This window comes from Sabethes cyaneus, chromosome 2 (genome assembly GCF_943734655.1).
Source record: "Sabethes cyaneus chromosome 2, idSabCyanKW18_F2, whole genome shotgun sequence".
In the NCBI taxonomy this organism is placed as follows: Eukaryota; Metazoa; Arthropoda; class Insecta; order Diptera; family Culicidae; genus Sabethes; species Sabethes cyaneus.
The window spans coordinates 152,859,169-152,886,870 of record NC_071354.1 but is presented as its reverse complement, the minus strand read 5'-3'; the positions used below and the strand labels follow the sequence as shown (position 1 = coordinate 152,886,870).

Genomic DNA, 27,702 nt, shown 5'->3' with positions numbered 1-27,702 from the left:
ATTATCTCACAGTACGAAGAGCGCCAGCTTTCAAAACAACGAAGAGTAAGAGAATGAATGGTTTACACATGGTATCGTAACAGCGAATGTGTTGGTAGAAAATTAATTGACAAATCATCCATTATAAATAAAAAAAATATTTCTGACAATTACAACATCATAATTACCGAAATTCCGAACAAAACATTTTAATACGGACTCCCTGGATCTAGTAATCGAACTACCTGTGTTAGTTATGTACATAGTAAGTGTCGTCAATTTACGTCAAAACACTAAGAACGGTAATCATCCACTCTTAATGAATTAATAGATCATGCACAGATAATTAATTTATCATAGTAACAAGCAATCAATATATGTTAATGTAATGCTTGGTATCACCATCAGTAGATAAGCTCCTATTCTCAATCAACGGTTTCATTTTCAAACATGTGATTGTAAATTTTCGGTCAGTGATTATTCAATATCGAAATTCTATCACAATGTATAATTTAGAAAATTAAGTACTGATCAAATGTGTGCATGCATGCTCGCAAAAGGAGAAGCCTTCAAATTTTCACTGTATATTACACCGTACACTCTGATTAATTCCCTACTTCGAAGCTTTCCTTTATATCTCTACACCATTCGCAAACATCATACAAATCATTCCGTTCTCGTTTCACTTACGAATCAACTGACACCATTCACTTGCGATTGCCCTACGCCAGAGAAACGGCCAGTTGGTGGTGATTCCCAACCGAAAGCCCAGTGTCCCACTCTTTCATCGGTCGGTGTGCCACCGTTCTCTCTTTTGCTCCCTTGACAAATAAACCGATTTTAATTTATTTTTCCTCTTCAAACTCCAAGAATGAAGATTCATTTCAATGTTATTGATACACAACGGTAACATCTTCTTTGCACACACCGACACAATGCCACAAAGCATGAAAAGAATTCGTATCATGCTCTCGTCCTCACTCTCCCTCTCGATATCAGAAGCGCGTGCACACATCAGCACTACCGGTCGGTTTCTTTCTTTTCCTCTCTCTCTTCCCCTTTCTCTCTCTCAGAATTTCTCTGTTGTCTCACACTTCCACTTTTCATATAAAATTTATAAAACAATTTAAATAAATAATAAGATTCCGAAAAAATGCAGCCTGGGATCGTAGAAGAACGGCACAATCAAACGAACAAGAAAGATAAACTAAACAAAACGAAAACAAACACTAACGCAGTGGCTTATAATCTAAAGAACTTGTTAATTACACTTGATTAATACTAAATACTCTAGTATTGCACATTTAAATCAGTACAACAGCACCGATACATAAGAATCTAGAACGAAATGCAATCGCGATCGGCTCTTGCACGGTGTTGTTACCACGACGAGATCGAACACGGCATTGATGATGTGTGCTGGTGCGACTTCATCGTAACCATCGGTGTTCGAGAGTAAAATTTCTACAACACATCAAAAACCGACTTTATTGAGCGTGATTCTCATTGGAATACACAAAAGTCGAATCAAGAGAGTTTACTTGCGAGGTGTTGATTCATTCACTCGAGGAATCTCTCCCGTTGTGTTCGATAAGATTTCGAGAGGAGTATCAAGATTGGCTCTCTTCGAATGATTTGCAGTCAACACACAGGAGAATACAAATAATCAAATTTACCGGTAACGCAGAAAAGCTCTCTCTCACACATATCTCTTCCATTCATTCGTATATAATATTCATTCTAATTTGCATTAATTCATCATCCGAAGGAAGGGGAGCTCAGCTCATCTGTATGAATTTCTCAATTGATATTTTCCAGTTGGCAAAATTATATTGATTCATATTTTATGCCGATCGACCACAAGAAACTCGATTGATTCGGTCTATTGCCTTGGTTTGGTCTCCAGATGACGAAGTCACAATCCAATCTCAGTGTCGGTAAGATCCTTACACTAACAATGCACACTAATCTTTTCCGTATGAGCAGCTACTACAACCTTGAAAAAAACGACTCCTTAAAAATTTCTGCCCTTTCCCAACGTTCCATAAACGCAATGCGATCCTTCTCCCGGTGTACGAGCAAGCTAATGGGAGGGATTCAGCTTAGACCTTGAGAAGTTATTCATCAAGGTCCCGTTTTTTTTTGACAAAAGAGAGTTCATTCGCTACGTTATACGCAAACATCGAATGTTACATGTGATGGCACTGCAACTAAATCGTCTTTCTTTTCCTTTGTATTAACCTAGAAACAATCCATGTTTAGAATTGCTTATGGGTGATTAATGAAAACGGATGATCTAATTTCTATCCAGATCAGGGCCTTAAATTGTCGCCAAACAGACCAGAACCATAACAGGCGAACCAATCGCAGGCTGAAAACTTCTTAAAAAAAGACTAATAATAATGGAAAAAAAGCAATTTTTCTCAACATACATCCCATGCAGCACACAGTAATATTCATCATAGTAAACAAGTTCAATGTTAAATTGAGCCGTTCCGAATTATAGTGGTCTATTTGCCATTTTTGTAGATATTGTTTTTGCAGATTTTTGCATAAATGTACTCTGCAAGCAATAAAAATTTCAAAAAGTAGATTTCTAATTTGGTTTTTTTCATGTTGGTTTGAAACAAAATGAACATTCTATTCCGTATTATAGTGGTCTATGTACATGGGACTTGGTAATTTTTTAATTCAAAACTACGTTACAACACAATATTTAACTTCTGCTCGTTAAACCCTTTCATCTGATCAGCTTCTTTGGCTCGAGCAGCACGTTTCTCACAATCATGTGGAAGATTTGTTCATCTGATACCCATATTGTGGGGATTTTGCATTATTTCAGGTCATTTTCCAAAAACCGGAAGTCGCCATCTTTGTTTCCAAAATAGCGTCACTCTTTCATCAATATCCATCTGCAGATGGGGTCCAAAATTGGTTACCCTAGCATGCTAAGTTTTCTCAAATGCTTGAGCCATAATTTTTTGGATCCATGTACCATCAAAACACCATCAATCAACTCCATCAATGGGTATGAGCGATCCGTAAACTGTGCACAGCAATCGGGGCCTGCCACAAAAGATGATCATTAAGACTGTCGCAGTGGCCTTTTAACCCAATGCCCTTCTGGCATACAAAAAAAAAAAACCATCAAAACACTTGAACCCCCCAGTTGGCCTCGAGGTATGATGCTGGTCTAATAAGCCAGTCGTCGTATATTCGAATCCCGACTGGGAGAGGCTGTTAGAGTCAATAGGATCGTAGCAACTGGCCCTGCACTCTAACAGCTGACTGCGAAGTCTGTCGTATAAAAACAGAAGGTCAAGTTTCGATAACGGAATGTAACACCTAGGCTTTGCTTTGCTTTGTACCATCAAAACACTATCGATTGCCTATGTGAGGTAAATATCGCAATACTGCAGTATTGTATGGCCATCTGCTTCAATCACGCACGAAGAAAAAATAGAAACAGTACAAAAACAATTTCTCTTAAAGACTCTTCGTAAATTAGGTTTGACATCATTTCCTCTTCCATCATACTAAGCACGCTGCATGCTTATAAACATACAGTCATTGAAAGTGCTTCGTAAATATGCAATAGTTTTATTTGTAAACGTTAACGTTTCGCATCGTATTGACTCAGGAACACTTTCATCAAAACTGAACTTTTATACATCTACTGGCAACTTTGTAATCGAAATTTATTTGCCACTAGCTGAACCGACAAACATCGTATTGCCACAAATTAAACTGTGCTGTACATAAATCATGAATCTCGAATGATCTTTGCCACAATCTCGAGTTTTGCAAGTTTCAAGCTTAGATGATTCATTTTGGCAGTTACGTAACTATGAAAGCATGTGTATATCCACAAATTTTCAATTTTTTCTCACAGTAAAGTAGAAAACAACTCCCCCCATTACTTAGCCAGATAAAATAAAGCGGATAGCATTTAAGTATTCGCCGTGATTGTATAACATTTCGCCGAAAACCATTTTGCGGAACACCAATTCTCGGTTGACCATAAGGCGGAATATAGAGTTTCGCGGGATATACCATTTCACGGAAAATCTTTTTGTGAAAAGTACCATTTCGCAGGGGCGATCCTCTCCTTACTCGCTCGTTTGGACCCAAGTGAAGGTAAGTAATAGATGAGTAGATCTAGAAAAACATATAAACCTAGACAGGGATTATTTCTGCAGTGGGCTGCTCCCCGCAGTGGCAGTGCCCCTCGCAGTGACTTCCGACGACGGGTCGCCTTGAATCATCTAATCTTACTATAGGTAGTTTTTGGTGGACTTGTTTTTGACTAATGTTTTATGGAAAAGTCTAAAATTTCTTGAGTTCGATTAGTTTTTGAGTTACGTAAAAATTTCTGTTTTATTTGTATGAGACTCCTTATCCCCCTCCCACAGGGGTGAGGGGTCAAACCATCATAAAATAAATTCACGCCTCTAATATCCCCCACATGCCAAATTTGGTTCCATTTTCTTGATTAGTTGTCGAGTTATGAGGCAATTTCTGTTTCATTTGTGTAGGAGCCTCACCCCTATTAATGGACGGAAGTGTCTCCGTACACCATGGACAAAATTCCCGCTTTCAAAATCCCCCACATGCCAAATTTGGTTCCATTTACTTGATTAGTTCTCCAGTTTTGAGGAAATTTGTTTTTCATTTGTAATTGAGCCCCCTCTCAGAAGGGGGAGGGGTCTCAGTACCCCACAGAAAAAAATCTTGCCTCCAAAAACTCCCACATGCCAAATTTGGTTCCATTTGCTTGATTGATTGTCGAGATATACGGAAATTTGTATTTTATTTGTATGGGAGCCCCCCTCTTAAACTGGAGAGGGGTCATAATTCACCATAGAAAAAATTCTTGCTTCCAAAAACCCCGACATGCCAAATTTGATTCCGTTTGCTTGATTAGTCCTTGAGTTATGCAAAAATTTGTGTTTCAATCGTATAGGTGCCCCCCCCCCTCTTAAGAGGGACAGGATCCTAACCATTATGAGAACCTTTCTCGATCCCAAAATCCCCTGCATAAAATTTTCACGCCGGTCGGTTAGTAGTTTTCGAATCTATAAGAAACATACGGACAGACAGACAGAAATTCATTTTTATAGATATAGAAGAAGATAGATATACAGTCAGTCCACAACCATGAGTCACATGGGTCATTTTAGCTTTATCTGGCGATTAATGCGTGCATATTATACTAATTGATGGTTTGGAATTACCCCCTATACCAGCTACCTTCCCGAAAAACGTAGTCCTACCTCAAAAAACTAGGTGGCTACCAGCGCAGGGTGCTGTTGACGGGACGGCAACCACGATTCACCGTTCCCATATACTAACCGAATAGCCAAGCTATCAGCCAGCGTGGCAAGTACAAAACGAGTCGGCAAATAATACTCCCGTTGTGTAAATGAGTGATAAAATCACAGAGTTCGATAACGCAACAAAATTTGATGTTAGATTGTAAGCTATCAGACGGCTTGGTAGTGTAATTGGTTAAACAACACGCTGAACTACAGATTGAGAGAGTGAGTTCTACTCTCTTACCCTCGCTTAGCCGATATTTTTGGTCTAAGATCAAGAGTTTTAGTCCATCTTATTTTTGATTTGTCACATTAAACATTTACTTTTCCCGTAAAGACAAAAGTAAAGTGACTTATTGTCAACCAAAAAATGAACGTATGCTATTTAGCACAATCTCGCCCCGAATGACGGTATTCTAAATATACTCAATAAACAGCATGACCCCTTAATTTGAAGCCAAAAGATATGTCTAAATTGAATTCAAATGCGTGTTCAATGTCCAATACTCGTCTCACTCTTTCCGCCTATTGCGGAACAATGAGACTAAATGACATAATCACATTTAGGGATGTAACTAATTCGAAATTATAACCAAAACAACTGAAACTTTTTCTAAGACAAGAGCACGACGGTAGAGCACGACAACAAAGATTATACACAACTAAAGAGTAGAGCACGTTGATAGCTATCATAAAAAAATAAAATATTTGGAAAAATATCTTACTGAGACGTCTTTCCCCTATTTATAAAAATAAGGCATTTATTACAATGCGCAATTATTATTTCGCGTAACAAATTGATGAACATTTGATAAATGTCCAGCCTTGTCAAATTTTATTTACATTTATAGTTCTACGTCAATCCCGCGTTCGTAATCTTAGGTACAGACTTTCATAATTTTTTTAAGAAATGAATTTTTTTGTTTATTTATTTTGTTGCGACAAAAAACTTTTGTTAGAAAGTAGTTATTTTTCAAATAAACGCATCAATATGAGGTTATGAGGTTTTAAGGTAATCCTTTTGACGTAGGACTACGTCTTTGTTTACTATACTATTGAATGAATCTGAACAATTTATATATCGTTAGATAGATAAAATGACCAGCATTTTTATGGAGGGGGCAAGAGTAAGAGAGCAATTTTATGAAGGGCGTAAGAGGGGGGCTTCTATATAAATGAAACTCAAATTTCCTCAAAACTCTAGAACTAATCAAGCAAATGAAATTTGTCATGTGGGGGTTTTAGAAGGCAGGAATTTATTTTATGACGGTTTAAGCCTCCTCATGCCTGTGGTAGGAGGATAAGGACTCTCATACAAATAAAATAGAAATTTTGACGTAGGACTACGTCTTACGGCAAGTTTTGAGATAGGGTGTCATTCCAAAAAATCGAAAAATGCGAGCGTCACGAAAAATGAAAGGTTTTGAGCGCTAATAGCTAATAGCGCCAAAGTTTTCCGATCGATTTTCAACATTCTTACACCAATCGATCGGAAAATCTTTTAAGAATTGACCCGAATGAAGAAAAGTTTGGATTCTTGATGTTGAACTATTGAAAAATTGAAAATAATGAACCTATGTTTTACCAAAATTCTCGCTTCGTGATTGTTTGTTGGAAATGACGTCATCAAAGTAGAAACGCGTTTTCACGCTTCGGCTTATAATTCAGTCAATTTTCAATAGATTTCCAAGATATTTACACCAATTGATCGGGAAATCGATTGAAAATATTGAAAATATAGAAAACTATAGATTTTGTTTTTGAAATTGAATTTGAAAAATTTTTGTTTTTGAACTGATTTTGAAAATTTGAATTATTTTTATATTTTTGCCTTCCCTCGTCAGTGCTTCCCTAGCACGGATGACAGAAATATATACGATATAAGCTATGGGTTAAACTACCTTATGATTGTATTTAATTTACGCTCTATAGAATCCGATCGAAAATTGTTGAGCTTCAGCTGTTGCTGCTTCCCACGGATAAGGCAACGAAGACATGCAAATTCACCAAGCGAGATGTTGGAGCTGGAGCACTCGTTTCGCTGCCGTGAAGGAATATCTGGCTGCTGAAGTTCTGGAATTGGGAGGACATATGCTGCTCGCGACAACGAAACGATCAGAATTATCGTCACTTGCAGCTGGCCATCCGCAATAACGAGTTGAACAAATTGCTGTCCCGTGTCACCACTGCTATGAGAAGTGTCTTTCCGAACATCCAAACTGTTTTATTGCTACCCAAGAAGACGGAAAAGAAGGCTTCAATTTCCAGCATATCACGTCGAGAAACCGTTCTTTTAAGAACGAAACATATGTTCATGAAGATTTGAGGAATTTTCACTCACTGATTTTAATTCTATTTAACTTAGATTGATCAGATTGTTCGCTTCTTATCAAATAATTTTAACCGATCACCTCTCGCGCTTCTGTTCGCTTGTTGCTGCTGGACGCTGGTTGCAGCCAACAAGTATACTAGCTTCAAGTAAATGTGTTCGGCCAAGCGTCAAAATAAATGAAATTGGATTTAATCAAATGAAAGAGTTTTAGTAACATCTTTTGCATCTTAGCAACACAAATTTATCCATCACCAATGCTACAGTAATAATACGTAGCGTATTTTTTCTTTGGTAGCAAAAGGCGAACGACTCACTGGTAACTTTGCTCTTTTGTTCAGACTGAAATTGAAATGCTCTATTTTTTATTTCACGTAGATGATAGAATGAAGGACCATGAAAAATGGGTGTGGTCGTTTCTTGTCGCTTGCTCTGGTACATAACACGTGGTAAGCCGGCGAACAGCATTATTCAAACGCTAGCTGGGCTAGTGCCAACATCGTTTGTCAGGGCAAACGGGAGTCACGTTCGACTCGTGCACGTGTTCATCGGCGGCTGACCGTGTGACCGTGTGTTGGAGCTGAAGCACTCATTTCGCTGCCGTGATGGAATATCTGGCGACAGGAGTTCTGGAATTGGGAGGACATATGCTGCTCGCGACAACAAAACGACCAGAAGCATGAAGCATCCCACGTCACTTGCAGCTGGCCACTTGGATTTCATCGTGATTCAGAACCACGCACGAACGGTTTCGTTGATCGCATAGCTGCTGAGGCTTTCCGGTTGGTCCGTTGCAACAAGCCGTGCCTGGTTAGCGGTTATCGGTACTCCAATTTACCGAACAGAGAATTACGTTAAATGCGTTAGTGCAAGTTTATTGCAAGTAGGAGTTATGATAATCAAACAATCGGTTCTTTTAAGGGCCACACAACGATTGAAGAGTTTATTGTATTTACTTGCCCAGTTAATACCATAATTAACACAGTAAACGAGGGAAAAGTTGGTCGCCATTGTGGACGACCAACCAATGACGGTAATAAGTTTTCTGGTCACAGGCGACATTTTCTGCGACTTCCAATATGTCTGCAGGTTGTAAATGCTTTATCCGTGTCCTTTTGTAAGCCGCAGAAAAGTTGCGCAAAATTTTCAACTTTTTGAAAACTCGCGCGTACCGTCTACCGATTACCAGAGGAAAAGCACTGTTCAATGTAGAAACATATCATACAAATTATTTACTGTTTGGTTTAGTTAATAACTTGGTTTCGTTTTAATAAAATAGATTCAATCAATTCATGGATATAACTCCAAAATTGGTTAAGGATTGAATGTATACAATGTTTCTACTTTGATGACCGTTAGGATGTAGCTTGTATACATGAAGAATGGTATTATATACATGGATACAACCTACTATCGCTACAAAGAGACTTACGTGGTCCTACGTCACCTATGCGGTCGTGTCTTGTGCACAACCCCTCTGATGTTTTACGTATGTGCCATATTTTCTGCTATGTAACAAGCGGTAAGCTGTGAAAGTAAACTAGTAAAACCTTCTCGGAGCAAGAGGCAGTGAATCGACGCTGCTAACTTCCGTGCCTGTTGCCGTTCATGTCAAAAGCGAAGGGGATTGGAATGGCACGTCATATTGGCGATGTACGTGCTTTGGCTTTAATGTTATTTGTACCCAACGGCCCTTTTAAAGGCCACAAGCTAGTTAAAGTAAGATTATTGAAACATGTCAAGCTACGCATAATCATATTTAATACAATAGTCTGAGAGCTGGTCATTCATTACTATTTCAACCATTATGATGCACATAAGTGATTCTTAAAAGAAATCTCTATGTCTCAATGGTTGCAGGCGTTGTACTTATGAACCCCCCGTCCACGTATTTTCAAAGCCACCATTGCATTCAATGAAGAATTGAATCTTAATATTTCGCTCTTCTTTTTTAAACATTCACTTAACCAATGGCACTCACAGATTCTTCTAAACTCTGAGAAAACTTCTCATATATAGCTTCTATGTGTCCCACACATAGATTTTTGCAATGTGCCCAGTAAATGAACTTTATGTGCCAAACACAAGCTTGGCATACACTTTTCGCTTTGATTTGGCTCTTTTGATTACTGCTCCTCAGCCAAGCAGAATTTGAAAAAGTGGAGTATGGGGCATTTGTAGAGCTAGTAATTATCTATAATATTGCCGAAGAAAGTGAAGTTTTATCTTCAGCATTTGCGGCGCTATAGCGAAGGAAGGGTGGTGAGGGGCCTGTGAATAAACCTATGCTAAAGTCACTTTGCCATCGAATGGTCTGATTCTACTAAGCTTCGAACCCATGACCATTCGCTTGTCAAAGCAGACTCGGTAAACGGACCTATTGGAATTAAACAAATAAGAATGAAAAATCAATCAATGAAGCTGATGAAGTGACATACGTCGCTACCTCGTACGTTCCAAAAATCAGTATTGTTTTTGAAGTTTCGTGCAAGCAAAAAACACAGATTTGAATAAAACGCAGATTTAAAGAAATCGCGCATGAAGTTTCATACTAGTAAAGTCCAGTACAAAAGCCCCTAAAAAATTTGTTAATATTTTAGTATTTTACTGTATTTTTCTGTTGAGCCAGAATCACATAACTGCTATTAAGGGGGCATAGTACTTTTTACACCATATTTTTTGCCTAATTTCAAAAATTTATTTCTCGATAATGCGAAAAGCCAATCGAATCAGGTTTTTTGCATTCAAAACATTACATTTAATACTAATATTTACAATTTTGTTTTCATATGAGAACCTCTTCCCCTTTCCCCTACGGCTCCTTGAAGATAGTCATTCAAAAAAACATGAATTGCGGTACCATGGATTGGCACTGGGAGGCTTATCCGAAATGAAAAATTCCAAAACAACATAAAAGTATATTAAATCATCTCGTGTTTGACCCATCCTTTTTTTAAAATTCGAACGCGTAACAAAATGGCGGACATTCAAACATAAAAGTAAGGGTTTTAGTCGAAAAAATTGACTTTAAACATTTCTAAAAAATACAAAAATTACAATATTGAAAAAAGGATGAGTCAAACACTAAATAATTTTGTTGGCTTTGAAACGAAAAAAGAATCATGAGAATTGCTTGAGCCGTTCTTGAGATATTTATGGTACCGACTTTGAAAACCTGGTTTCGAGAAAAACGGCGTTGAAGTTTTTATTCGCTGTGTAATCGCTCCAGACATGCGCGGTACAAATAGCTGTAACTTTGTCAATTTTTAAAATTCATCCAAACGACTTCAAACACATGTGGTCAAAATGTTAATCTTTCGAAATAATCAACAAAAAAATTTCGGTTTTTACAAATTGAAAAAGTACTATGCCCCCTTAATACTGCTAAAATTGCTGCAACCAACGCAACTAGGACTGCTTGCTTGCCTTGGGTTATTTCTATTGGGGAAGTAAAATCATCAACATTATTGTTAACATGATTTTGCTTGTCAGGTATGTGTTTCACTTTCCCCTCCATTTGAGATTTAATTTAATTAAAGCCAAAACAAACTCACCGAACCCCACAACCAAGACTGCTCATTTAAAGGGTAATGCGTCATCGTGCTTATTTTACATGGGAAGAAGATGTTCGTGTGCGGGTTTCCGCGGCCGTTACGAGGTTGTGCAGAAAAGTGAACGCACAACGTGCGAAGGAAAAAACAGCCAAAGAGGTGATCAACCTTTTCCGTTAGTGCGCTTCGCTTGTAATTCAGGGTATAAACTAACAACTTGATTTGAATCCGCCGTACACAATTGCAAACCGAGTCGAGTAGAAGACCTAAATCGAAGCACAATCGCGAGCGAAATTTGTAATGCATGCGAATCTGTGTCGGAGACCAACCAGGAATGTGTGATTACTTTTTTCAAGAAGTCAGTTAGTCGATTTCAGCTGAATTCGGAATATAAATTATAAAAATTATGTGCCCGAGTGACAGGGGCTTAGCCAGCCGGTGATATTTGATTTTTCTTCAACGCAATATAATTAGGCATATACAAATTTGAAAAAAAGTTTATGTCCTGGTCTCAAAATATTGTTGAAGGGGGGGGGGGGGGGGGCAAGAAAAAAATAATAACATTACACCTTCAATAACCAAAAGAGAAGAAACCAGCGTTTATTTTTCCATATTATTAAAATTTTATAACAAATATTTTGTACAGTACTTAAATTTTAGTTCAACCCTTTCAAACTTCAAAATTTTTTGACCCAAGCACATGAAGTAGGCATCCTGGTAGAAATGAAGCAGTTTGATAATAGTGGAGTGCCACAGGATCACCTTAGAGAGCCACAAACATATAACTTGACCTTCATTTGAATTTTGCTTTGAACCTCCGTGTCACTCGGTTAGTTACCTTGCTTTTTTAATAATCGAAATCCGTGTCACTTACTAGTTCAGAACTCGGTAGCCACGACATAGTATCATAATCTAACCATAGTGTGAAAATGGCAGTTTAGGTCCCTGCCACGTTATTACTTGGAACACTTATGCTGTGCTATCGACATGTTTTAAGAAAACAAATCTCTGAAGCTATTCACATTTCTTGGTCAACCTTTTAGTTTAGCCTCCATCTAATTCTTTTAAAACAAGGTAAATCAAAATGGAATCAAGCCGAAAGTCTGATTGCAAGCACCCCAATTTTCGACGTCGGGCACTTAAAGATTAAGCACAATAGTTGCCTGTGACTTGCAGCAGAATCAGAAAGCTAAGTTGGTGAAAGAAAGTTGATCGAGACTAACGAGATAACTATAACTTATTGCACTTATGCACATATTGGATAATTTAGAGATGTAAACTCATTGAATTGTGAAAAAATCCGCTCCTCACTAAAAAATGCAACAGACTAATATGACACTTTATTTTTTTACCCCTTCACATTTCGAAAATTTTCAAAGGGGGGGGGGGGTGACATAAACTTTTTTCAAATTTGTATAAGCCTTATGTCAAGAAGTGCGTTATTTATAGATAGTTTGTGGCTAAGACTATGATCGAAATCTTCAAATCGAAGCACACTAAAGTTTACAGATTTGCAGAACATTATGGATAATTTATCCGAGGAGTTCTACCTAAAAGCGACATAAAACATATCAGGGATCCAGATCTCACGATGTCAACTAATTAAAAATGTTGTTGATTGGCGTATAATGATTTCATTGGAGATTAACCAATGCAAATGACAAATTCCAGCGTGTCCCGTTAAAAAGAAGACCCGACTTTTATTGACATTTTGCTCCCGCTAGCAAAAAATACGTTTGTGACTAAGTTATTAAACAAGTTTTAAATTATGTCTGTTAAATGTACTTTCTAACGTAAGATTTACTTTTTGATTTAGATTATTTAGGTAGGTGTAACAAGTTATATTTCGTAACGGGACACCATCGCAGAAATACCGCTTTTTACACCATGTTTTAATATATGTGTACACTTCAATGTGCTAATTAACGTTCTGTATGTTGATTGTGTTGAGAACTACGTTTTCTTTGTAGTTCAATAATCACTGGTTCGTATCCAGTATAATATGAGTTGAAATATGCAGTTTTAAATACCGATTTCTTCTCTTGGTGTACAAGTGCGTGGAATGTGTCAAATGTCTCTGACATTGATTTTATGGTAATAAGTACTAAGTACTTATGGTACCATAAGTACTTTTCGTCATTCCCAATCCAAGCCGACGGTGAGGACAGCGCAACAATTTATTAACAGATAACCAGAAGCGATTAGAAATCTTAAGCTGAAATCATGTCTCGCATTCCGCATTGTGCTGCCGCGAAGAGAAATTTACAGTGACAAAACAACAAGAGCTGGGACGACAACCACAATTAAATATTACAAGCATCATACTCTGCATTCAGCATTATGCTATTGTAGAGAGGGTCACATCGGCGCGTTAATTCTTTTTCATCGAGCATTAGGAGCCTTTCTGGAAACTGCGAAAATTATTAGGTATCAACATTCGATATTTGATGCTGTAAGGATAAGTTGGCAACCTAAACCAGCTATATCCATTTCATCAAACATCAGCAACCGGGCATGTAACTCACCGTAAACCTGAATAACTTAGTTGAAAACCACAATTAGTGACAGAAGCAGTATGCTATAGAGTTTAACATAAAAGTAACGTAGTTCTTCGCTAATTCCCGCGAATTCAGCTACTTTTTTTTTAATAAAAATGAATTGTTGAATTAAATACATTGGACGCGAAACTGCTAAGCCGGAACGGAGGTTCGGTGTAAATGTGTAATTTGTATCTGCTTTTTGAAGACTGATCAAGTCTGTGCTGTTAACGGTTAATCGCTAAAGGATGTTACGATTAAAATTTAACGCATTTCTGTTAATTGTTCATTTAAAAAGCCAGAACACACCTCATTGGGTCGATGTGTGCATGCAGCATGATCAAGGTTACTGCGCTCAGTCACGGTCATTTACGCGTATTACGCGTGCGTTACTACCTCATAAAAGCAATCTGTGAAAGTTATGTATGTAACAATTGCAGAGCTGACTATAATAACGTAAGGCTGTAACTTTTTCATTGGAAAACTAACGTTTATTAGTTAATAACAAAGTTTCCCTGCATCTGACAGACCTGTTGCAGCAGAATTTTAAAAGCACTGTCGTACTCCATTCGGAAAGATAATAGATAACACTCAGCTCGGCAAATATACATGACTTTTACAGATTTTGCTTCTATGAGGCAATAAAGTCGAATAAGCGTAACTGAGTGCGGCAACCCTGAGCATGAGGTTTTTAATTTTGATTTTGGCTATTACTTATCAAAATATCCAAAACAACGTTCAATCAAGACAAGCTATGAGTCAAAATTTTCTGTCAAAATCAACTGTAACCAACGTGATAAGAGAATTCGGGGAAAGTATATCTACTGAAAGCCGCAGCGGCGACATAATGAGTGGACGACGGTAGAGTGGAGAATATTTTAAAAATATTTTCGAGTGTCTTAGTAGAATTTACTAATAAACGAGAAAAATTTACTTCTACTATTACTTAAAGCAATCTTAATAGATATGCGCATTTTGGTTACGACTTGTAACCTTCATCAGTGTTGCAAGTTGAGGAATTCCAACTACTTTAAAGCTCGCTCGCTTTATAGCTTTTTTCTTTGATTTTAAGAAAAATTAATGAATTCACACGCATACTTTTTGAACCAACTTTGATCGTAACACCCTTTATTTATGGGAATTTCGTTAATTCGAACAATCTAGTAATTGACAAACATGCAATTGTTACAACTTTTATGAATCGAATAGTAAGCATTTAGATTTTCAAGGAGCTATTCTCCTTCGAAATATCTTATTTTTCCGTGGCCTTAACTTAAATGGATTGGGATCTGCGGAAAAAACATAGTTCTATATCAAAGTATAACTCAAAATGGCTCAAGAATGCATAAAACATAAAAATAAAATGTTATATGTAATTTTTTTCTCTCACATTTTGGCTATATCTTGTTTAAGTTTCTTCTGGTTCTTTTCTAAAAATAACTTTGAAAAAATTATACCAAATACACAATAGAAATAAATCATCAAACGATGGTTGCTAAATTCGATTAGCGCGAAAAACGAAATCTCCCGAATGACCTCAAATGCGTAGAAGGGACATCGACCGAAATCATTAGCAGAACGCAAAAGACAGCCCACATTAATCTCCCCGATAACCTTTACATCAGGGCATTTAAATTATTTGTTATTTTTGCTTAGCTGTAGAGAGAGGGTTTAGTCATGAAAACGAACCACCACCACCATCACCACTACTTCGCGGCGAGTGGAAACAGAAAACGGGAATGCCAAATGAGAGTTTCAAACGCAAGGAGTTCCTCAATGTTCCGCCGTCGGTTTATCGTTTCAATTAGATTTAATTATCATCGTATTTTAACAATTATACCGTAGAATATCTTTCCCTGCTAGCAGCAATAAATTCAGTAGCTTCGAGTTATAAACATTTATATTACAGTCTGCCATTTTTACGACGTTAGGAAAAATCGCTGCCATTCTTGTGAAGTCACTTTATCACAATGAAAAAAATAGACTCTATACAAGTTGAGTTCCATACAGAATGACTTATACATTTTCGCAAAACTTGATTGTGCACCTTTCCCGTCACACAAGTAAACGATAATTCCAGGGCTGTTCATTTGAAACCGCAGTGATGTTTGTGTGGGTTTTAGCATAATGCCAAATGAACTCCAAGAATCCCACTAAGAGACTTCATCGGTGTGTTGAATTATTACGTTCATTACCATTTCTGCTAAATTTGCGTAGCGTCGAGGGTATGAGAAGTTGTGAATAACGATTAAACACCGCACCAAACTGGATACGCGAGAGGGATGGTTCTGTTGTCAGCTAAGGGTAAAATATGATACATGAGCGAAGTTCAAGTTAGCTTGTTTCGTGCGAACATTGACGCGATTCTGCAATATTTTGAAATGAGGTATCTAGAGTTGAAAGCTTACCCCGATATTTGCAGGCTTTCGATTTATAAACGGAGTATTTGCAAATGTTGGAATGTCTTAGATGGCAACAAATTTGCGGAAGGTTTAAAATAAAATCAATATAAACCATACGTTTCATTGCAGATATTTCAAAAACGCTTGAATCACAAGAAAATTTATCGGTTTGTTGTAGACACGACCGCATGCTTGACGTTAAGCAAGTTTTTGCATTGAAAACTTGAACAAGAAAATTTTTCACGATTTAAGATATTTGCATCAACCGATCAGAAATTTTTCTATACATTGTTTGATAAAAATTTATAAACTCACTAGATATCAACCTTCCAGACATTTGTGTTGCATAAATATTTCAGATCTTGTGAGTGATACTCCACAAATTATTTTTGTTATACAAAAGGTTAGACCGAGAAAATAAAATGCTACGAAGAAAATGACAGGGTGCCAAATTTATGCATGCACAAATGTCTGGAAGATTGGCATCGCTACCAGCCGTTAATTTTGATAAAACCCACACTCTTAAATGAGGTTACCTGTAAATTGGTTGGATTTAGCTAAGACTTGGTTAAAACTACTCAAAATGCCGTTAATTTTTACGTCCCCGACATCAAAAATGATGGTACTTGCAGGTACACTTTTGGCTCTATCTCCACTTATTTTCATTCGATTTTTATGTAATTCGTCTTAAATGAACCACATTAAATTGGCCTTTAATGAAAAAATTAGTTAATAAATTATGGTTCCATTTTCCCGGAGATATTCCAGATCGCAGTGGGATGTTTTTTGACGTCTTAAGTAGCATGATAAATTAAACTCTGAAATATGCTTAACAGAGTGCGCAAAAGTTATCCATTTTATTTGTGGTCAATAAGAATGAATCTTACACTATCCTGTAGAACGCAAGTTTATGTTCAACACTCCGCAACATCCGGTATCGGTTCTACCGAAACTGAAAATTGGCCGTTTTGAATTCTCTTCAGTAATATGGCAAAAGGTGTATCAAATCAAAGGATTTTTCAACGCGAGTTCTTGCGTGGACTTTAGGATGCATTTTGAGCTGGTCTGGACATTTCGGAATATCCGTTGTCGGTTCTACCGGATCTCAAAATTGGTCGCTTTGAATTTTATAAATGAAATATAAATATAAAAATATAAATATAAATGAATTTTTGCCTGTCTGTCTGTATGTTCCTTATAGACTCGGAAACTACTGAACCGTCCGGCGTGAAAATTTGCATGCCGGGGGTTTTGAGACCGGGGAAGATTCGTATGATAGTTAGAGACCTCTCCCCCCGTAAGAGAGATGGCTACCATACAAATGAAACAAATTTCTGCATAACTCGAGAACTAATAAAGCAAATGGAATCAAATTTGGCATGTGGTGGTTTTTGGAGGTAAGAATTTTTTCTATTGTGAATTGAGACCCCTCCCCTCTTTAGGAGAGGGGGGCTCCCATACAAATGAAACACAAAACTCCTCATAATTCGAGAAGTAATCAAGCAAATGGAACCAAATTTGGCATGTGGGAATTCTAGGAGGCAGGAATTTTTAATATAGTGAGTTAGAACCCCTGCACATAGGAGTATTTGAGCCGAAAAGTTGGTCAAAAGTATTGTTAATCATTTTTAATAGAGTAAACAAGTGGTAATGAGTGAAAAATAGTGTCAATAGTTCTATGAAGCAATTTTTTATGGAATTATGTTTGTATCTACCTAGTAGTGTAGCACAACTTTTCTGATATTGCTTTTACTGATAGTTGAAGAATGGAAACTTTTTTAGAAATTGAGAATAAAGGGAGAGAAATATATGAGAGAGAGGTAAGAGAGAGAGAGAGAGAGAGAGAGAGAGAGAGAGAGAGAGAGAGAGGTGAGAGAGAGAGTGGTGAGAGGGAGAGAGGTGAGAGGGAGAGAGGTGAGAAAGACAGGTGTGTATTAGAAAGAGAGGTGAGAAAAGAGGTGCGTGGAGAGTTGTGGAGAGAAAGAGAGTGAGTGAGAGAGGAGAGACTTCGTTTTCCTACGCGTGCTTCTCTCTCGGTCCATTATTGAATCCCTTCGATGAGTGACCCACCGGAAATTATCACAGGAAAACCTTATCCAGATCCAGGATGTACTTATTCTTTTTACAAAACGGGCTTTTGAATGATAACACGCTTATCGAATGAATTGCGTAATGAAGAGACTCAAAGTATGTGCAAATTTGATGGAAATTAAAGAAATTTGGCGAATTTCTCTTTTAATACCTAAAATTTCATGTTCAATTATTTTATAGAGCATTCCTCTGGTGTCTCACAAGCACAATGACATAAAATTTATCTTTCAATTGGTTGAAATTTCATGATAGTACAATTTATCATAAGAAAAATGCTGCGAAATTGAATATTTCATCATTTAGTAAAAAGTTTTTATTTCATGAAATTGCAAAAAATTGCAAAAATTTCACTCACAACGCTCTTCCTGGGACTCTAAGCTATCAAATGGCATCAAAGATTGTGATGGGAAAAGGTGAGAACATAAACAAATATCACTATAAATTAGCAACATATTTGTGCTAATATGCTATAATAAATACTGCTCGCTTGTCCTCATCATATTCATTGAAATCTAAAGTCTATATCAACAAATAATTGGAAAATCTTTGAGTTTCAAAAGCCTTTTTACAGCTGGTCGATAGGATATATATAGCCTTAGAAATGTGAGAGGCAACATCCTTACCTACATGACCGAAAATATATGGCCCATTTTTACCCGAAGTTTGACAGCACTATGCAAGATGTAAACAAGACAAATGGTTTCAAAATTAACGTTACATTGTGTGACAGGTATCTGGGAAGACAGCGAGATTTAATTGGAGGGGATTAAACGAGTTTCAACTTTTCTCATTTTGACCAGCTTTTTGGTCCAAATACTCCTCTGTGCCCTGGCTTCTTTGAGATCTATCATCCTCTTTTCCTCTTTTATCCTCTTCTTTAATCTTTTATTTTTTCTTAAAATTTACTAAAATGGCCGTAACTAAAATGCCCAGAAAAAAATAACCATAACATGAAGATAAGCATTATGGGAACAGTAAGATACTAAATATGGTAAAAACAATAAAAGTTATTGTCAGAAAAGATAACCGTACCATCAAAATTATTGTAGTCTACCATAACTTTTATGGTTTTGAGAGATTCTACCATAAAAAAGACGGGTTGTTAAGTATCTTAACAATAAAAAAATGTATATTTTCGCGAACAAAAATTTTTTTTTGACCTGGATATTATCGTCCTTTTATGGTAATTTTTTTAAGCGAAAAAACAAAATATAATTGTAAAGGCAGTAAATTTGTGATGAAATATGGCCAATTCTATTCAATAAAATAAGAAATAAAAATTTGAAGAAAATTAAAATTTGGGTTTACAATAAATTTACCGTAAGTTTCATTGTCCACAATAAAAGCTGTCGTAGATGCATTGTTTCTACTACAAAATTTAATGTAAATTTTTTTACGGGTGAACAAACACAAAAATGATGCGAAAAAGGGAGAGGCAATATCAGGACTATCACAACATACGCTACAAGGACATCTTTTTAATTTCGACAAAACGCGAATTTCGGAACGGATTGACAACCAGGAAAGCCGGCTGGCTGCGGAGACGTTCCAGATTAAAATTTTCGGCGAAGATAAAACCGTAAACCTACAGCGAGAATGTGGGACATCCAACGCTGTATATAATGCGCTGGTTACTAAGCTCCGCCAGGCAAGTGGGTGAGATAAACCCTAGCTCACCAGAAGCAAATTGATATGACAAAGAATATTCCTGCCGAATATTTAGTAAGAAAATATGTGTTGTGCTTGCTTTTGCTTATGAAATTATCATGTTAAATGTAGAATTAAGTATCAATTCAATGTGTACCTGTGTTAATAAATGTTGCAGGCGTCGGATAATAGTCGAAGCATAGTAGACTGAAACGTCATGTTTTTAAAAAAGAGATGCAAAGTTGTCGTCATTTCACCGAAAACAATCAATAAATTTCATAAAAATAAATTTGTGTGATAAACATTTGCAAAAGGTCAAGCTTTGTCGAATTGAACCTGCAATCGTAGTCCTACGTAAGTCCCTCGTTCGTGGCCCTTGGCACAGACCTTCATACTTTTGACGTAGGACTATTGAGGTGCACTTTAGAAAAACGAAAAGCGAACATGTAACGAAAAGTGGTTATAGTTTGCCCGCTTAGAAACCAGTCATGCCTCAGTAGTTTCTAGAGATATTGGTTTCAAATGGTTGCCAATTTTTTCAAGAATCCATTACAATACAGTAAACTAAATGTTTCTCTAACGAACTTTAATTGAAAAATTTTAGGCATAGTCTAACTAAAAATCTACGCTCTGTGGTTGGTCGGAATGAATAATGCTGATTTGCCGTAGCGATAATGATGTTTCCGCATCACAAGCAGTACGGTTGTATACAACCATATTTAAATTTACACTCATTCCAGTTTTTACACTTGCATTTAATGGTTCTCGTTACATTTTTCTTTTATTTTTATAAAAAAAAGTGACGAAACCCCCTCGTTCCAACAGGTCGAAGATTCATAATGACGTTTAGACTTGGTTTAGTGCTTGGAAAGTACGCCAGAAAAGTTGATAATGTCCTTTCGTCCTTCGTCATAACAAAATTCTTAGGAACGCTATAAAGCTAGACCAATTTGATGTCTGTTTAGAGAAATGCGCTAGAAAAAGCGATAAGTCTCCACATCTCAGTAAGATTTCTTAGAACCGCGATAAACCTAGACCAATTTGATGTCTTGAAAGCGAACAGTAAAAGTGAGCGACCAATTCTATCTTTCGCCCGATTGTATCAGTATACTGAAAGAATTTATTTAAAACTGATGTCTTATATGAAAAAGGGGTTAACGGAATATTAATGCACGTGACGTGATGAAGCAATTTTCGAAGTGATGAAGAATTAGCGACTGTCTGATCCGAAAATAGATTTTGGGCATTTAATATGTTGTTTTAATTGATGATATTTTAACTGCCATAATTTTAACCCGTTGTATGTTAGTTGAAAGCCAATTGTGTTTCAAATCAACCTGTCACAATAAATATTGCTATATATCGACTATTTGCAAGGAATTTGACGAAATGGAACCAGTGGTAAATGAAAACCCAGGCTATTTATTTTTTTCCATTCAACCACAAGTTGTGCCTCCAATGACAAATATTTTATGTTTTGAGCAAGATCCCTAAACCAGTCAACATTCGTTTCAAGTCAGTTATCTGAAGATGACTAGTGTGTGACTTCTAGACACAAACATTTTTAAATGCGATATCGTCGCCAATCACCAGAAAATGTGAGAGTGTGGCCTGATGAAACTCTTAGTGGAACTACAAACTATAAAAAACGGATAAAACTGATATACAGAACCAGGCTTGGCATACACTTTTCGCTTCGATTCTGCTCTTTTGATTACTGTACCTCAGCGAAACAGAATTTGAAAAAGTGATGTATGGGGCATTTGTAGAGCTAGTAATTATCTATGATATTGCTGAAGAAAGTAAAGCTTTATCTTTAGTATTTACGGCGCTATAAGGCTGCTACCCTGTTGGTAGCAAAAAGAGCGCTCCATTGGCATTGGCTACCAACGGCATTGCAGCCCTAAAGCGGCGTAAATATTAAAGATAAAGCTTTACTTTCATCAGCAATATTATAGATAATTACTAGCTCTTCAAATGCCCCATACACCACTTTTTCAAATTCTGCTTCGCTGAGGTGCACTAATCAAAAGAGCAAAATCGAAGCGAAAAGTGTATGCCAAGCCTGTACAGAACACGAGCATTTAGGAAATTTAAACTTGTCAAATGTATAAGAATGTTTCAGAGCAATTATTACAATACAGTTAATTAAAAAATTGCGTGACAAACATTTTCAAAATGTCAATCTTTGTCGAATTAAACCTGCATTCGTAGTCCTACGTGACCCCCTCGTTCGTGGTCCTAGGCACAGACCTTTATACTTTTTTCTATAATCGAGATAATTACTCTAAATTGCAAGTGTATAAACTTGCAGTCACGGGCTTGCAAAAGTGTGCCCCTTTATGTGATGGGTTAATTCGTTAGTTCTTGCCAGTATTTTTATTATGCAATCATTTTATATAAATACACATAGACAAATTTGTGATCGATTGAAGCAAATATCTATTAAATTCATTGAGAAATAACCTAGTTATATGCATGCAAAACAGCCATTTATTCGTTACAAGTTTATTTCTCGCACTCCTAAAGTGCATTCATCAACGCAGTAAAAAAATGAACTTAAAATTCTGCAGATTTGAGCTATATAAATCAAAAAGCGCCCCATACCTTATGATAAGATATCAGATTTTTTTTCAATATTTTACCAAGCTACTTAAATGAAATAATTTTCAGTTGTTTTTGATTAGAAAAGGTGGTTTTCCAACCGCGACAACAGCTTTATAGTTCCTATTAAGTTTAACTAATAGGAATTCATAACCTTTTGCTCCATTCAATCATATAAATAAGCTGATTGTAATATACCGCTGCTTATAATTAATATAAAATAGAAAAATCTTCAACTGCTAATTGTTGAAACGAGGTTTTACTTTCATCTCGTCGTTCTACTCTTGGTTGCAATTACGCATGTTTGGTACTAAATCATCGGTTTAATACTTTAACAGATTCGTACTATGATCGATTGATTGCCTTCTACAATTCTAGCAGCAGCTTCCATTCTTGATATTGAGAATCATGTTGGTTAATGTTCATGTGACCATAAAAAATATAACTTACTTTTTGTTTTGGCATTGTGGTTTACCTCTGATAGACAATTGAAACTTTTCGTCCAGAGCAAGTTTTAAAACAATCACTCATAATTTGATATTCCGAAAGACTTTCGTTTGCATCATTCACTACTTAAGTTTCACTTACCTCTTGCCTGCAGTAGAAACGTGTACACAGCAGGTGCCGCAACATCACACGGCGCTTTCCCCTTCTGGTTTTTAAAACCCGGATCCGCTCCGCGCTCAACAAGCATTTTGCACAACTTCAGCTGACCAACGATAGCCGCGTCATGCAGGGGAGTATCGTTTTCTAATCCGGTAGCATTGATATTGGCTCCGGCCTTAACCAGGGCCAGTGCCACGTTATAATGTCCATGATTACATGCTTCATGGAGCGGAGTCCAGCCTACAAGATATTAATATGTTAATGTTAAATTTTAAATATTGTAAATAAATAATCATAGAAATTTGATTGAAATTTAAGCTAGTAATCATAGGAGGTTTGACAATTATAAAAAAGCCACTCACTGTGCTGGACGTTCGGGATTTTTTGAAGAATCAAAAAATCAAATTTGTAGTCCCTACGATAAAACTGAACCTTGTCGTGGTGTAGGGCTTTTTAACTAATCAGTAAATGAACAGCGGTCACGTTTACTTCTGAATGTGGGTATATATCAAAATACTTTTGTGATTTCAAGTGGGACTCGGGGTAAAAATTTACCAAATGTGATTGTTGCGTTGTTCAGAAAGTGCTTTCATTCCGTTTAAGAATAAGGCCAGTATGGGGATCTCTGACAATAGATGAAGTTTTCTGGGATTCATCCCTATTTATAGCAACTGTCACAAATATCTCCGAAAAATGTCGGATTGATTCAGTTGGTCGGGGGCTTAGGGTTAGTAAGGGGATGTAAGCGGGATACCAGATCCGATTGGATGCCGAGGGACCACTCTGTAATGATTACGGGTAATAGCACTTCTTAGGTAGCAGATGGGAAAATTAGGTCAATTCGTGTCGCGTGTTCAAGTTTCGGCTAGGCGGTGCTGCTAGATAGAGTAGGATTTTTGCACTGGCCCCGTGGCTGTCCTGAGCTCTGATGGCTGCCCGCGGGCTCTGTCTATGGGAAGGGGTCGAGTCTTAAAGAGACGTTTAAGCCCAGAGCTTTACAGCACTTTGGTCTCGGCGGGCGAGTCTCTATATTTTGAAGCTTCTGTCGACTACCGCGAACGTCCAGCTTGTGCTGCGCTCAATTTACTTTGTATCGTGGGAATGCATTGTGAAGGGGATGAAAGATTAAATTTGCCCTGATAAGTTGATCCGAGTTGCTCCGAAATTTGTCTTATCTATTGGTTCATTTGTGGTTGTTTGTGTTGGAAAACTAAAAGCGGGCGCGCGGGAAGACCAGTGTCAGGCGGGGCTGACGAATTCTCCACTTCTTCACTATACCGCGTATTGCAACTCGAGTGGTACAAAAAGTCCAAAGCACATTTACAAATTCGATCTATTATTTTTCTTCTCATCATCATCATTATCATCATCATCGTCATCATCATCATTATCATCATCATCGTCATCATCATCATTATATTTAAAATATGACATTCCGGCCTTTGGCAGAGAGATCTTAGAGTCAGTTCGTGGAGTCCGCGCAGGGCCGAAACGCCTCCGCCTGCGGGTATAGGCGTGACGGCTATGCTTGGGGCTCTACCTGTGTTTTAGTGGGCGCCAGTGCCTGTCTCGTCAGGTAGAACTGATGTTTGAGGTCTCCCTGACACTTTGTTGACAACACAAAAGGGCCCAGCGCAGAGTTTTATACGCTATTAAGCGACCAGTTGGATAACCCGAAAAAAAAGGAATCAAAAAATCAAATTTGTAGTAAATGTCATGTCAAATGTCAAATGTCAATGATACTTAGAACATTATTCGAAATTAGACTGAATAGAGAAAACTCTTATTGAGTCATTTTGTTTAAATTTTTCGTAACAATGTATAATGTATAATAATGTACACAATTTACAAACATGAGATTAGTCTACAATTTACCCGTTAAGTTTTAACGAATCCCATTCAGTGATATTTTTTGCTTTCACTCTGAGCATGTAACTTCAAGTTGGAAAATGACATTTGAAATAAAAAAAACCTTACACAAACAGAAGATCTCACGAAATCACTAACAGTCTGAACTTATGACAAGTTTGGCGTTAAAACAAATGGACTATCAGAAACGGATTCTTTCAGTTATAGCTTAGTCGAATATAGCTAGACAGATACAAATGTAGCTTTAGAGTGGTCGGATTTGATTTAGTATGATTCGAGCGCGATATTTGCTCTTCATTGCAGTGTTTTTAAAGGTGCAATTGAAAAAGCTGATGCTAAGATATTTGAATCCAGTATAAAAGCTTAATTCAATTATATTATTTTGTCAATAATAATTATACAGATTTTGTCAGTCAATTGTCAATAAATACCGTGCCAGCACCATATTTAAAACAATGCCTAATCTGGCCAGTTGCAAATTGTTCTATAATATTGACTAAATTCTAGCTTTTTAAACAATTTAATATACTATGTGATGATTTCATATTACTAAAATAATTCAACAATTTTTATACTGCAATTTGTACAACTTATTAATAATCACTCCGACAAGCATAATCTTTTGAAGGAAGGCTTCTATATTCATTATGCAAAAGAAATATTTTATTAGATAAAATGGACTGTCTACATATTGCTAATTAGGCCTCGGTCCGGCCCGCAAGCAAGCTGAGTAGGAAAATTGAACGCCGTTCCTCGGACCAATTTCACATAAGATTGCTCTTTGATGTCTTTATAACTTTATGTCACTGTTATGGTAAATACTATATTACTCTTATCAGGACAATATTTTTCATATCTAGCATTGTTACCATGAGATCCGTCAACCTACTAATACTGCCTAATTCTAGAGGGGTCTTAATGCTCTTGAGTCTTGTCTCGACACCCAAACCGGCCAAATAAAAGTCACTCATTGGATCAACAGGACTTAAGTGGTTCAGGCCTGGCTTGTAATTATGGTCGCTAGATCGTTTTCTGATCAGTCATTTATTTTATCCTAGCTTGTTGATTATCAGTCCCGTCGTGTTAGCGTAACTATCCGCATCTAGTAGGTATTGAGGTCTCCATGGGAGGGAGCAGCAAGTTGAACAAAATTAAAGTCCGTCGGAAAACTTACTTATAGCATTAGTCTGTTTGTATCGATTACTTTTTCAATACTAACCTGCAAAATCCGTCACGTTCGGATTGGAGCCCTGCTCCAATAACTTTTTGACCGTCTCCTGGTCACCTTTCTTGGCTGATAAATGCAACGCAGTCTCGCCTCGTTCATTAATTCGATCTCGCCGAGAGTGTGCCCCGCCGGATCCGGACGTTGCCGAACCAGCTGATCCGGGGCTCATATCTGAAACAAAAACAAAGTGACTATGCGTTCTGACTTTATACCGATTATCAATCGATTATACCTCCTTCATTACCGGCAGACGTTGAAGTCATCTGCATCAGCAATGCCATCTGCTGTCGTTCGGACATTGGAGTCGTAACAGTTGGTCGTCCAGATCCGCTTGATCCAGGCCCAGACATTCCGCGTGGTCTTGATGTGGAAGGCATTCCGCTTACATCCTTTTGAAGCACGACAGAAAACACACAAACATTAGTTTCAACGTCATCTCAAACTAACGAAAAAATGAACTTTAGAAAATGCTGATGAATTGCACTATTCCGTTATTGAAAAATTCAGCAATCTTGGCCGGAATCCTGCACAAACAAACCGGATCGTCAGGATGTTTCCGCCAGACAGAAACGGGCACAAACACTGGTAGCCTGCATTAGCAGACACAGTGCATACAAAAAATTAACACGCAATTTACGGAATGACCACAGTTCGTACACTTCTTCCACGACGATGAGAATCGAGTAAACCTGTAGCTGATTCAGAATACGGTAGTGCGGAATGTATTTAAACAGCGGAATTTATAAAAATATGGTTCAGAAACGAAGCTTACTTTCTTTGGGAAGTTGTTCATCTCACAAGTGACAAATGCAGAATGCTCCGTTCGTTTTCTCTGCTGCAAACGTCGTACCCTTGGACAGGATGTGTCAGCTTGAACCAATGAAACAAATTCCAAGGTGAAGAAGAAAATTTATTTCTGTTGCCATCCGCACTTTTAAACAGTTTACCTAAATAATGGATCATTTTAGGTAGTTTTTGTTCATGCTTACCGCAATTCGCGTTGACGAACGTAAGCTGCTCCAAAAGTTTACTGTAGGGGTGAATAGGAATTTGTTAAAGAGCGCAAGAGATCGCAACATTTTGGCAGATTTTTACCCGCACTTACATCACAGAGAACAGACATTTATGCTCATATAAAATATCATGCAAATGGTGTGTAAACTTTATAATAAGACACTAGCGACATCTCACTTCAGGTGCACCAGTTGGCCAATATCATCGTTGCCAAATTTAATATATTGTCTTGTTATATTCTGCATATTCGAAATACTGGCTACTCTGATAAATGTTACTGTAGCAACGGCTGTAACTTTGTTTATGTTATTTATTGAACCTGGCTGAAAATCGAGAATAGAATCCAAACGGCATCTCAAGGTTTTATTTTACTTCATAATTACCGGAAATAGGTGTCGTGTTTAGAGTTTTTTAATAATTGAAATTCGTACCGCCTGACACCATCGCGGTGGCACCTGCAGCAGCCTTCTCAACTTTGATCACCTTCCAAAAAACCTTACCGCTATGAAGACCGTATAGACGAACGGGTG

The 27,702-nt window shown here is 37.2% G+C and overlaps 1 protein-coding gene across 11 annotated transcripts in view; it reads right to left on the bottom strand.

Annotated features, from left to right (window-relative positions):
• LOC128733642 (ankyrin repeat domain-containing protein 11-like) overlaps positions 1-26,951 on the bottom strand; it is a 68,721-nt gene extending 41,770 nt beyond the window's left edge. For 4 of the 11 annotated variants that reach the window (XM_053827371.1, XM_053827373.1, XM_053827378.1 and 1 more), the window contains exon 1: positions 1,214-1,366. Coding sequence is in view for 1 of the 11 variants with exons in the window: in XM_053827370.1 (XP_053683345.1) it covers positions 23,044-23,301; positions 26,150-26,329; positions 26,391-26,547; positions 26,931-26,951 (616 nt within the window). In the remaining 10 variants the exon portion in view is untranslated. Of the gene's footprint in view, positions 1-167; positions 258-381; positions 626-1,213; positions 1,367-23,043; positions 23,302-26,149; positions 26,330-26,390; positions 26,548-26,930 lie in introns of those variants that run through there. The other 7 variants (XM_053827370.1, XM_053827380.1, XM_053827377.1 and 4 more) reach the window with 7 other exon arrangements.
• Between the last annotated feature and the right edge of the window lie 751 nt (positions 26,952-27,702).